Raw genomic sequence first — 13,387 nt, forward strand, 5'->3', positions numbered from 1 at the left:
CAAACATCAATTATGACTATAGTGTAATAAAAATGTGCAGGAGAGAATATTTGGTGGAACGTATACCAGCCATCAGCACGTGCTAGTTAATGTAAAACAAAAGAAAACCGCAAAAGAGGTTTTTAAAAATTCTCCTTTAAAAGTGGAAGACAGAGAAGAAATTGTTGTGCTATTACTTTGCCTTAATTTTAATCTCAAAGTATACTGCAGAATACACAAGGTCACATCCTCCAAATGTACTCGCTAGTCCCAAAGAATAACTCAGCCTCTACGTTAGGATGCGTTCGCTCAAAAGAGATTCTAACGCGTTCTTTAGCAAGTCAGTGTCACCTGGAGAAAACAGTCCTTTAAGACAAGAAGCTGCTCTTTAAGCTTCCAGAGGTGAAGGTTCTGAAATCTGTGTAGGGGAGAAGACAACTACACATATTAAAAGGCTATAATTGGTTATTTCAAATCCAATTTTCAAATATTTTTATTAAGGTAGAGAGAAAGCTACCTGAATCGTTCTTGGCCTGCTGTATCCCATATCTGTAACTTTACATATTTACCACCAACATTTATTATCTTTGAACCAAACTCCACTCCTATTGTATGATTTGAGTCATCTTTGACTGAAAAAGAAAAAGAACAAGATATTTAATTTTAGAACATTAAGGAAACAGGCTTACAGATTTAAACAAGTGAAATCAAGGGTTAAAGTCAACGGAAATGTAATTTACTGTAGCCTTTCATTTTTCCAACAGTCAGTTGATACGAAGCACTCACTGTTTTAAACAGAACACACACACACTTCCTCTTCTGAAGGAGGCGATAAGGCTCTTTTGCAAGACCCCCAAAACAAACCATACATTTTAACGTTTATTTATTTTTGGGACAGAGAGGGACAGAGCATGAACGGGGGAGGGGCAGAGAGAGAGGGAGACACAGAATCGGAAACAGGCTCCAGGCTCTGAGCCATCAGCCCACAGCCCGACGCAGGGCTCGAACTCACGGACCGCGAGATCGTGACCTGGCTGAAGTCGGACGCTTAACCGACTGCGCCACCCAGGCGCCCCAGGAGCCCCAAAACAAACCATACATTTTAAAGTCTAGGCTTGGAAATGGCTACATCACATGAGAACCACATCTACCCGTCCACGGGGAGGGTACTCACAAATGGTGACTGCATAAAATACCCGGGTGCCCCCCGAAAGGGCTTATGGCCCACTGCACCTCAGTCAGTAATGAAGAGGTGAGAATTCCCACTATTTGAATGGATAAATATTCCAAAGAAATCAAAGGGGAGGAAAAACACCGTAGCCCCCAAAAGAAACTTGATGGACACCAGAGATGAAGGGAAAAAGAGGAAAAGATAAAACAAAAACAAAAACAAAAACAAACAAACCCCAAACCCAAAGCCTCTATGCATATTATCGTGGATTTTAGTACTGTGTGGCAATAACTTGGAGTGAACTTGTTGGAGAAGTCAATACTCTCTGTGCCAGGAGGCGGGCAAAATAAGCAGCTTGCTAAGCCCACCCTGAGTAAGCGGTCTGTGAAGGAACACTGCTGTGGTGATGAACACCGAGGATGGCTCCACGGCCCGTGACCGGCTTCCACTTTGTGGCTCCATGGCCTGTGACTGGCTTCCACTTTACAGCCGTAGGGCCAAAGTCAGGGATGCCACGTGACGGGGTGCTGAGTTTCCTGGTGTGTGTGTGTGTGTGTGTGTGTGTGTGTGTGTGTGCGCGCGCGCGCGCATGTGGGTGCACAAAACAGGTTCATACTGACCACACAGGCCTGTCCCAGACAGTGCGGAGCTAGTGTGGACGTTCTAGAATTTAAGCTACCGAGAAACCTCGGAGTAAAAGGCTCAAAGGGTGATGGCTAAGGTCGGAGGGCATCCTGATTACAACATGGCCACAAGAGGAATAAAGTGAAACCTTTCCCGTGATGCTCTAGACCACGCGGACTAACACCACACAGGTACCGGTCTCTGTGGCGAGGCCTTAGGGTAGGACGATCAAGGGAGAGCTCGCCACAGAGAGAGGACACAAGGATTAATAAGCAGGTGGGCAGTGGGCCCAATGTCCTGGGGGCCTTCTCTTCTGAGATGCTACAATGCAGTGTTGGCAATCTGTGAGGGGGCCTGGGCCCCCGGGGGGGGGGGGGAATATGTGTTCCACTCGGTAAGGACTGGCTCTGTGACTAATCCATGCTGGGGCCGTGTCACTGGACAGAGGTTCCAACAAGTCCTTGGAGATTGAAAATGGAAATAGTGGAATACGCTTCTACAGTTTTACTCCTCGAAGCTCTTTGCCTGGATACCCTCTGCCGTCTCTTTGCCCATTTTACCCACCCCCACTTCAGCAAGGGCAGTTAATTCTGCTTCCGTGCCTTTACCCACCTGCCGCGAAACAGGTCATTCCCCACCATTCTTTCCATGGCTCTAAGAGCACTGTTTATTTTCAGGGTCTCTAGGTCTAACCAAGTCTCTTACAATACCTCGGAGTAAAAAATCCAACCTCCCTTACCAAAAGAGCGCCAAGTCAATGGCAAAAAGATGGGTCTGTGGTCAAAAGGTCCGGGCTTGAGTCTAATCAACTACCCTCCCAAGGTGGTGGGATGACTGTCCCAAGAGCACACACCCACTTCTCTAAACCTGCGCCTTTTACCTGCGGAACGGAACTGAGGACAACAGCTGCCTTCACTGTAGTACAAGGCTGCCGAGGACCCCACATGACTGGCTTATCTACAATGTGCCGCTAGGGCTCTTTGGGCGGCTGGCTCCCTGTCAGGGAATGACATTCCTCCTTTGCCTTCCGCTTCACCATGTTGTAGCTCAGTGTCTGGAATGTATCTGAGTATGTGGGAAAATGGATGGTATGATAATATGCCGAATGATGAGCCATCATCAAACTGAAATAACTTGACGAAAACCACAGGCATGTTGCTGAAAGCTTAATACGACATAAACTTTTAACGTTATTTTAACACATTTTAAACTATAACTCTTTGCTGAAATAATATTCACAAGTTTTACTACAAACAAATCTGAGCAAGGGAGCACTCTCAGAAAAAGACATGCACGAAACACTGACCATTTGATGTCACTTACATTTTTTTTCTATAAACTGATGAAGCAAGCAAGACTTGCCAGTTCCTGCATTTCCAATAACCAAGAACTTAAACAAAAAATCTGAAAAACAAAAAGAGACTATGAAAAAAACCTTTAAAACGTGCTATGTTTATTCTTAGACTATGATTAAAAAAAAGAAAAGTTAGTAAGACCTGACTTGTTAACAGAAAAGAGAGGTAACTACCCTGTGAAAACAACAATACACGTGTCAACTTACCTTTTCACCTCTTGGATATTTGGCTTACATGCCAATTCAGTGGTTTCCCAAACTGTGCTCCTGGGACAACTTCCTTTCATGTTGGAAGTCTGGCGACTGTTCTTGTAATGTATAAAATTTGTCCCTTTGCGAGTCACTATTCTAAGAAATACGCATAAGCAGTGACAAGAAAAAATAGCCTAGAAATTTCAAGTGTTTCTGTACAAACGGAAAACCCTGGGAAACTTCTAGGCTTTGAGAAGTTCACTCCTTTCCTTTTAAAAATAGGTATGCTTTCCAGGGGTGCCTGGGTGGCTCAGTCGATTGGGCGTCCGACTTCAGCTCAGGTCGTGATCTCGCACTCTGTGGGTTCGAGCCCCGTGTCGGGCTTTGCGCTGACAGCTCAGAACGTGGAGCCTGCTTCGGATTCTGTCTCCTCCTCTCTCTGTCCCTCCCCCACTCGCACTCTGTCCCTCTCTCAAAAATAAAATAAAAACATTAAAAAAAGTTTTTAAAAAGATAAAAAAAATAGGTACGCTTCCCCCCGCCCTTGCGGATTTTTGTGGTCTTGCTTCTATCCCCTTGTCTGTAACTTGTGGGAAGGACAGCTTGAGCCAAGTTTGAGTCAGTATTCCAAGGGTGAAATTTGTCTCATTCAGCGTAGAAAGAATTTCTCATTTCTTCTTTACAGAGTAATATGTTTAATTTGGGATATTATTTTACACGAAATGGAAATGAAGACTCTCCAGTGCAATTTGTTATTTAATCAGCATGATGTAGCATCGGTAGCCCCACGATGCCTTAGTAATCCATTTTGCTTTTGCTGTTAGCAAAGAACTTGAGTTATGCGGAGCCCAGGTGCTGCAGAGGACCCCTCCCACCCCGACCCCTCCCACTTTGATCAGAACCCATCGACCGCTAGCCCCCATGCTGCTGGACTCACTGCGTGGCCCTGATGAGTCTGTACTGCGGGTTCCCTGGTTTGCACCTCTGAAAGTGTTGCCTCCATACATCTTTTCCGAACCCAGACCAAGCGCTCCGAGCCCTGGCTCCCTCTTTCCCCCAAGGAAGCTCAAACAGCCCATTTCTTTGCTGAAGCTTAGCCTAGCCCTGTTTCTTAAGACCTATATTCATCATCACTCCCAGATTAAGCCAATTCAACCTCTCACGATTTCCACAAGGTTACAGGCAATGAGCTTAGTGGATAGTGCTATGAGACTTGTCGGCGCTTAAAAATAACAAGTTTTATGCTTCTCGTTGTGTGTTTTGAAAGCATGCACATTCAGGTTCACGGCAGCATTATTCGGAGTAGTCAGAAAGAAGCATTATTTATAAATAAATGGATAAACAAAATACGGTGCATACAAACAGCGGAATATTACTCAGGCTTGAAAGTGAGGAAATTCTGACACATGTCACAACACGGATGGACCTCAAAGACATTACGCTAAGGGAAACAATCCAGTCACGACAGGAGAAATACTGTTATGATTCCATTTCTATAATGTACCTAGAGTAATCAGACTCCGAGACAGAAAGTAGAACCGTGGCTGCCAGTGGCTGGGGAAGAGGGGAAACGAGGAGGTGTTGTTTAATGGAAACAAGCATCAGTTTGGAAAGATGAAAAAGTTCTGGAGACAGACTGTGGTAACGGTTGTACTCCAATGTGAATGTGCTAAATGCAAATGAACTGCAGACTTAAAAATGGGGGGAATGGCAAATCTTACGTAATTCTACCACACACACACACACACACACACACACACACACACACACTAAAACATGCCAAATCTAATCATTTTCATCAAACAGCTTCTATAACCTAAGACGTCGAAGGGAAGATGGTTAAGATTGCCAGGTTAAAATGAAAACACTGGAATCTTTCAATCTTGTTCAATATCTTCTTCTTCTTAAGATATAAAGCCCGATCATTGTGCAGTTGACCTTTGAACAACTGAGTGCGTCCACTTACGTGTGGATCTTTTTAACAGTACGGTACTGTAAACGTATTTTCTCTTCCTTGTGATATTCTTAGTAGCATTTTCTTTTCTCTAGCTTGCCTAATCATAAGAACGTGATATATAACACGTACAGTATAGAAAATACATGTCAACTGGTATTTTATGTTATCAGTAAGGCTCCCCGTCAATAGGAGGACATTAGTAGTTAAGTTTTTGAGTGGTCAAATTTATATGAAGGTTTTCAACTGTCCAGAGGGTTGGCACCCTTTGCCCCTGTGTTGTTCGAGAGTCAACCCTATAAGTTAGAAACAGAAAAGGGTGAGGGCTAAATAAAGATGCTGCCAATATGCAGGCAACAGTAAGTACTGAAAAAGAAAAGAATCTGTATATGCAAATTGAAATGTTTATGTGTTATGTCTACACAGAAAACTGAGGATCACAAATCTACGTGCTCCTGGAACAAAAACTCGGACAGCTAAACATAGACTTTGGCTTGACTCTTGTTCCACTGTTTTCTTCTCCTTTGGAAATTTTGCCAAATGTACTTTACTACGGTAACTGCTACCCGGGTTGTCCCATAGCTCCAAAAGGCAAAAGGAGCTTGAGCTGCACCTTGCTGGACAAAAGATATGTAGTCTCCAGATGTAAAAGCTCCTCCAAAAACTCTTTATACTCTGTCTTGTAGCTCAAACAGGTTAAGTATTCATACTTTAGTGGAAAACCCTTTCGCTGGAAAACCCTTTTGTGTCACCATCTAGAAATGCTGGATAAAATAGATCACATTCCCGCTCCCCCCACCCCCCCCAAAAAATGCACAGCGGAGTTTTCAGGAAAGAAAGGAAAATTCTAGACGCTTGGAACAGAGAAGAAACAGAAAAAAAGCAGTAGGGGCCCAGATACGGGACTGTCAGGGAGAGTAAATCCACACTTAAACACCTCATTACCATAGTGAAACTACAGACAAACACTATAAAGGCGATCAGAAAGAATGGAAAAACTCCCTATAAAGAAACTAAGTTCTTTACCCCAAACAGGAGAAGGCAATGAGATAATACCTTCCCAGTACTGAAGGAAGGAGCACAAAACCAAAAACTGTCTAATGTAGAATTCAATGCACGCACTATTATACTCAATGCCACGGTAGACTTTTGCTTCCAAGAGATAGAATAGGAGACTTTTCCCTATTCCTCCTGCTCAGTATAACTTAAAAGCCTGGAGCCTGCTTCACATTCTGTGTCTCCCTCTCTCTCTGCTCCTTCCCTGTTCACGCTCTGCCTCTCTCTCTCTCTCAAAAATAAACATTAAATAAAAAACATAAACAAAAGTCAGCTCTCTCTGGCCATAGGACTAGGCAAGGGCAACCTAGCAAGAGAGAAAACTTTTACACATTAACTGCTCTTTAAACAAATGAAAAACAAATCTTCAGCAAAGAGAAGGTCTTATCAAAGAAATAAAACATAAGGAAGAACCATCAGATAGAAATTTTAGAATTGAAAAATACAGTAACTGAAATACATAGTTCAGCAGATGGGCTCAACAGCAAAATGGAAAGGGGCAGGGAAACAATTGGTGAACTGGACAACAAAATGATAGAAAATATCCAATTCTGAGCAACAAAGAGAAAATAGACTGAAAGTATATAAGTAGAGCCTCACAGACCTTTGAGACTCTAAAAAAAAAGCTCTAATATTTGTGTCACTGGAGTCAGAAAAGGAGAGGAAAAAGACAACAAGGTTGCAGAGATACTCAACGAATCAATGGCTGAAAACTTTCTCAATCGGGCAAGGGACATAAACCCAGATTTGAAAAGCTGAGTAAATCACAGAGAAGATGAATCCAAATAAATCCATGCCAATGTACATCATAACTAAACTTCTGAAAGCTAAAGACAAAGAAAAAAAATCTTGAAAGCAGCCAGAGAAAAATGACAGGCCAGAGAAAATCACAGCTTACCTAACAGGGAAAAAAGTAATCCAATGACAGCAGAGTTTTCATCAAAAACCAGAGAGGCCAGAAAGAAGTGGCACAATATTTTTCAAGGGCTGGAACAGAAGAACTCTCTAGCCAGAATCTTATATATGGTGAAAGTGACCTTCTGGAATGAAGAGGGGAATCGAGATGTTCTTGGGGAGGGGGGCAGGAACACTACAGAATTTGTCAGCAACAGACCTATCCTCAAAGGAAGGAGGACCATGGGACACAAAACCATGGATAACTACAATAGGCTTTTTCTTCTTGTCCTGTTGAGTTTTCTAAATTATGTCTGGCTATTTAAGCAACAATGATTAACACTGTCCAATGTGATTCTAAATATGAGTGCAGGAAACATTTCAGACAATTTTGTTAAAGGTGGGTTACTGTAAAGGGATGTCAAAGAAGGTAAGGTTTTTATATTTCCCTCAAATGCATACAGTGGTGACACCAGTAGACTGAGATGTATACACAATGTAATACTTAGAGCGACCGCTAAACAAGCTATACAAAGAGAGATGCTCAAAAATAGTATACATAAATAAAAAAGAATTCTTAAAAATGTTCACATAAACCACAGGAACACTGGAAAGAGAAATGAAAAACAGAACAAAAAATGGCAAAAATAAGTCCTAATATATCAGTAATTACAATAATTGGGTAATGTATACGTGTAGCAATTAAGAGACAAAAATTGGCAGATTAGATTAAAAATATGCCATAACTATTGGCTGTCTACAAGAAACTCACTTTGATTATAATGACCCAGGCAGGCTGAAGGTGAAAGGATAGAAAACGCCGTATCATGCAAACATTAATCAAAGGAAAGCAATATTATTATCAGGTAAAACAGACTTCATAGCAAAGAAACTGCCTACGACCAAAAGGGTTATTATATAACGATAAAAGGATAAATCGACCAGTAAGACGCAGGAATCCACACCTTCAACTAATACAATGCTATGTCATTTATATCTCAAAAAAAAAAAAAAAAAAAAAGACTAGGAATCCTAAATGTGTATATCACAGAGCTAAAAAGCTTATCAAGCAAAAACCGAGAGAACTTAAAGGAAAAACAGAGAAACCCACAATTATGGTTGGAGACTTCAACACCACCGAGAGTTCTTCACAACCAAGAGAACGAGACAGAAAATCAGCAAGCATAAAGAACAAAAACACAGTAAACCAACAGGACCCAGCTGGCATTTATAGAATACGCCACCCAACAGGAGCACACACATTCTTTTCAGGGACCCGTCAAGTTAGACTATATCCTGGGCCGTAAAACAAACCTCAACACATTTAAACGAACTGAAATCATATACAATGTGTTCTACAACCACAATGTAATCAAACTAGAAATCAATAAGATGAAGACGGAAGGAATATTTTCAAATACTTGGATACTTATAAATAATCCACTTCTTTAAAAAAAATTTTAACATTTATTTAATTTTTATTTGAGAGAAAGAGAGAATTCGAGTGGGGAAGAGGGACAGGGAAAGAGAAAACAAAGAGAGACAGAGAGAGAATCTTAAGCAGGCTCCATGCTGAGCACAGAGCTTGACGTGGAGCTCAATCCCCACAACTCCGGGATCATGACCGGAGCCAAAATCAAGAGTTGGACGCTCAACCCACTGAGCTACCCAGGTGCTCCTAAATAATTCACTTCTAAATAATCTATGATTTAAAGCAGTCTTGCGGGAAATCGAAAAAGTATATTGGGCCGAATGGAAGAAAAAACACAACCTATCAAACTTTGTGGGATACAGCAAAAGCAGTGCCGAGAGGTGAACTTGGAGCGCTAAATGCATACATTAGGAAAAAAAGAAAGTCACAAGCAATTATCTACGTTCCTACCTCAAGAACCTAGAAAAAGAAGAGCAAAATAAAGCAAGCAGGAGGAAGGAAATAATAAAGAGCAGAAATCAATGAAACTGAAAATAGGAGAACAAAAGAGAAAACCCATGAACAAAAGCTGGCTCCTTGAAAAGATCAATAAAATTGATAAGCTTCTGGCAAAACCGTAATGAGTTCAAGGAATTAAGGTCTGACCAAGGAAAAAGGCAAGACTGTGAGATGGCACAATAAACTTTTTTGGGCACACTTGGACAGGCTGCATCGGAGGGGATATCCCTCTCAGCAGGAGAACTTCCAGACAAGATGCCCAGAAGGGGAATAGGGCAAGGGGACTTTTGGGGGAGAAGGGATTTGAGAGGGGATTTATGTGTCTAGATGATGTCGCCAGCAGTCTGGCGGGGCAGCTAGCAGCTTGAGATCCTTCATAGCCCTTGAGTTTGTCAAAGGTTAGCAGATGGTGCCTGTAATTTCACAGGGTATGCAAAGCAGGAAGTCTCTAAATGGCTAAAAATATGCTTATTTGGGCTGAATTTTAAGCAACTGAGTGTGTAAGAATTTGAGGTTAGTGCTGGTAGACTCTGAACGGATGTCCCAGCTTGCCAGGAGGAAGAAAACAACAGAGGGACCAATATACAGGGCCATCTTTAACCCATTTCTATAACAAGGAGAAAAAGACGACACAAATAGTCAATCTCAGGGATGATACAGGGCATGTCACCAGAGACCCTGCAGACATCAAAAAGATAACAAAGGAATAACATGAACAACTCTATACGCATTAATTCGACAGCTTAGATGAGATGGACCAATTCCTTGAGAACACAAAGTACCACAACTCACCCGACATAAAATAGACAATCTGAATAGCCCTCCAGTGACTAACGAAATTGAATCTGTAATTTTAAAACTCACAAAAAAGGAATATTCAGGCTGAGATGCTTTCACTAGAGAATTCTACCAAATTTTTAAAAAAGAACACAATTCCATATAACCTCTTTGAGAAAATAGAAGAGGGAACCCTTCCCAAGTCATTTTATGAAGCTGATGTTTATTATTACCTGATTTATTATACATTTTTATTTAAATATTTTAATGTTATATATTTAATGTTATATATTAAATGGTATGTTTTATATACATATACATATTTTAAGCTTAAAAATATATTAAGTATGTATTATTAAATACATAATTGCATATTATAAAAATATTAAAAATTTTTATTTACATATATTACAGTGACACCAAAACCGGAAGAAGGCAGTATTAAAACAAAACATACTACAGCACAATATCTCCCACGAATCCTTAACAAAATACTAGGAAACTGAATTCGGTAATGTTATATTTACAAATTTAAATAAAATTATATACTATGACCAAGTAGGCTTTATTTCAGGGATAAAAGGATGGTTCAATATTTGAAAATCAATGTCACTACTCTATTTAGGCTAAAAAGAAGTCAGCCAGCCGATCATACCAATTGGTGCAGAAAAAGCATTTCACAAGAGTCAATGCTCACTTGTGATAAAACCCTCAAAAAAATAAATATAGAACTTCCTCAAATTGATCAAGAACATTTCAAAAATTGTACAGCTAACCTTATGCTCAATGATGAAAGATTACTCCCCCCACCCAAGATGAGGAACACAGTAAGGATATCTGCTGCCACCACTATTATTCAGTATCATACAGGAAGTTCCAGCCAGGGCAATAAGACATGAAAGGGAAATGAAGCCACACAGATCAAAAAGAAATAAAACTGTTCCTATTGGCAGACGATATGGCGGTATACACAGAAAATCCAAGGACTCTCAAACAAAACAACCTCCTACAATCAATAAGCGAATTCATCAAGGTGAAGATTAGAGAATATAAAAATCAACTGTATTTCTAATACTAACAGCACACACGTGGGCATCAAAATTAAAAATATAATGCCACTCACAATCACCCAAAAAATATACTTAGGTCTCAATATAAGAAAACATGTAGAGGACTTCTATACTGACAAGTATACAATGATAATGGAAAAAAACCCAAAATAAATCTAAATAAAGGGAGAGATATACCATGTTCATGGATTAGAAGACTGGACACAGTAAAGATGTCGATTCTCCCTAAATTGATACATATGTTTAATAAAGTTTCTACTAGAAATCTAGCAAGACTTTTCGGTACATACAGACAAGCTTATTCTAGAATTTATATGGAAAGACAAAGGAACTAGAATAGATGAAACACCTTTGAACAAGAAGAATAAAGTGGAAGGAACCACTGTACCTGATTTGAAAATTTATTATGTAGCTACAGTAATCATGACTGAATGGTATTGACATGAGGAGACACATATCAATGGAACAGAATCAAGAACCCAGAAATAGACGTACACGAAGTCATCCAACTGATGTTAAACTGCAAAAGTAACTGAGTGCCAGAAAGTTAGCCTTTTCAACACATAGTGCTGTGGCAACTGGGCATCTATAAGGGGAAAAAATGACACTTGACTTAAGTCTCATGCCTTATGCAAAATTAACTCAAAACAGATCACAGACTTAAAGGTAAAACATCATACTATAAAACTTTTAGGAAAAATTAGGAGAAAATTCTTCATGATCTATGGAAAAAGCAAAGAGTTTTTAGACTTGACTCGGAAAAACAACAACAACAACAACAACAACAACAACAACAACACAAACCAAAACAAGCCAGAGAAGGAAAAACTGATCAAATGGTCTTCCTCAAGACTGTAAACTTTTGCTTTGTAGAAAGTTTTGTTGGGAGAATGAAAAGATAAGCTACAGGATGGAAGAAAAGATTGCAAAACATATATCCAACAAAGGACTAGCATCTAGGTTATATGCGTTAAACAAACAAACAACAACTCTCAAAACTCCACAATAAAAACTCAAATAATCCAATTAGAAAATGCACATAATACGAAGAGATATTTCACTGAAAAGATAGAGAAATGGCAAATAAGCATGTGAAAATATGTCTCTCATCATTAACCATTCATCAGGGAAATGCAAATTGAAACCAGTAGTGAGGTATTGTTACACACCTATCAGAACGGCTAAAATAAAAAATAGTGATAGCACCAAATGCTGGCAAGAATGCTCGGAACCCAGAGCACTCACACACTGCTGGTGGAAATGTAAAATGGTGTAGCTGCTTTGGAAAACAGCAGTTTTTAAAAAACGACACGTGCAACTACCGTATCACTCAGCAATTGCACTCCTAGGCATCTATCCCAGAAAAATTAAGGTTTATGTTCACACAAAACCCTGCACATGAATGTTTACAGCAGTTTTATTTGTAATAGCCCCAAGCTGGAAACACTCCGATGCTCTTTAGCAGGTGAACAAACTCTAGTACATTCACACCAGGGAATCCTACTGGGCAGTAAAAAGGAATGAACCGTTGGCATATGCAGTCACCTGGAGGAATCGCCAGAGAAATACACTGAATGAAAAAGTAAATCCCAAGACATTACGCAATGCATGCATGATTCCATTTATACAGCATCGTTGAAGTGACAAGATTATAGAAATAAAGAACCGATTAGTAGTTGCCAGGGCCTCCAGAGGGGGTGGGGGCAGGAAGGAACAGTGTGTGCCTATAAAGGGCAATAGATCCTTGTGCTGATAGGAATGTTTTGTACCTGCAGCTGTGGCCACATCAATATCCTGGTTGTGGTGTCTTACAAGTTTTTCGAGATGTTACCACCAGGGAAAAACACAAAGGGGACATGAGATCTCTGTAATTTTGCTTAAAGCTGCATGTGAATCTATAATTATCTCAAGATAAAAAGCTTTATAAAAAATAAAACAACAGGGACGCCTGAGTGGCTCAGTTGGTTAAGCATCTGACTCTTGATTTTGGCTTGGGTCACGATCTTGGGTTTGGGGGGATGGAGCCCCATGTCAGGCTGTGTGCTGACTGCATGGGGCCTGCTTGGGATTCTCTCTCTCCCTCTCTCTCTGCCCCTCCCCTGTGCTTGCATGTGCTGTCTCCTTCTCTCAAAATAAACAGAAATTAAAAATTAAAAAAAAAAAGAATAGGTAACATATCAAATAATGATTCTATAAGTTTACTATGCACAGTCCTAAACTGGAAGAGTTACCAACGGATGTACTTCAAGAAGGAAATGGTACCCAGAAGGAAGGAGGGCAGCTACAAAGCCAAGCGGTCCAGTCAGTATGTTATTTTCTGCCTGGAGATAGAGGTGTTTGGCTAACACAGATAAAACCAAGCACCACAATGGGTAATGAGTTATTC

The 13,387-nt window shown here is 40.4% G+C and overlaps 1 protein-coding gene across 2 annotated transcripts in view; it reads right to left on the minus strand.

The window, feature by feature from the left end:
- RAB4A (RAB4A, member RAS oncogene family) overlaps window positions 1–13,387 on the minus strand; it is a 45,965-nt gene that overhangs the window by 17,721 nt on the left and 14,857 nt on the right. For both annotated transcript variants that reach the window (XM_086679722.1, XM_086679721.1), the window contains exons 2-3: window positions 3,098–3,178; window positions 497–611 (exon numbers count right to left, since the gene is read on the minus strand). In XM_086679722.1, the coding sequence (XP_086535848.1) occupies window positions 497–611; window positions 3,098–3,178 (196 nt within the window). The remainder of the gene's footprint in view (window positions 1–496; window positions 612–3,097; window positions 3,179–13,387) is intronic.

The sequence above is a fragment of the Puma concolor genome, chromosome D2 (assembly GCF_028749965.1).
Source record: "Puma concolor isolate L17-30 chromosome D2, mPumCon1.1.hap2, whole genome shotgun sequence".
In the NCBI taxonomy this organism is placed as follows: domain Eukaryota; kingdom Metazoa; phylum Chordata; class Mammalia; order Carnivora; family Felidae; genus Puma; species Puma concolor.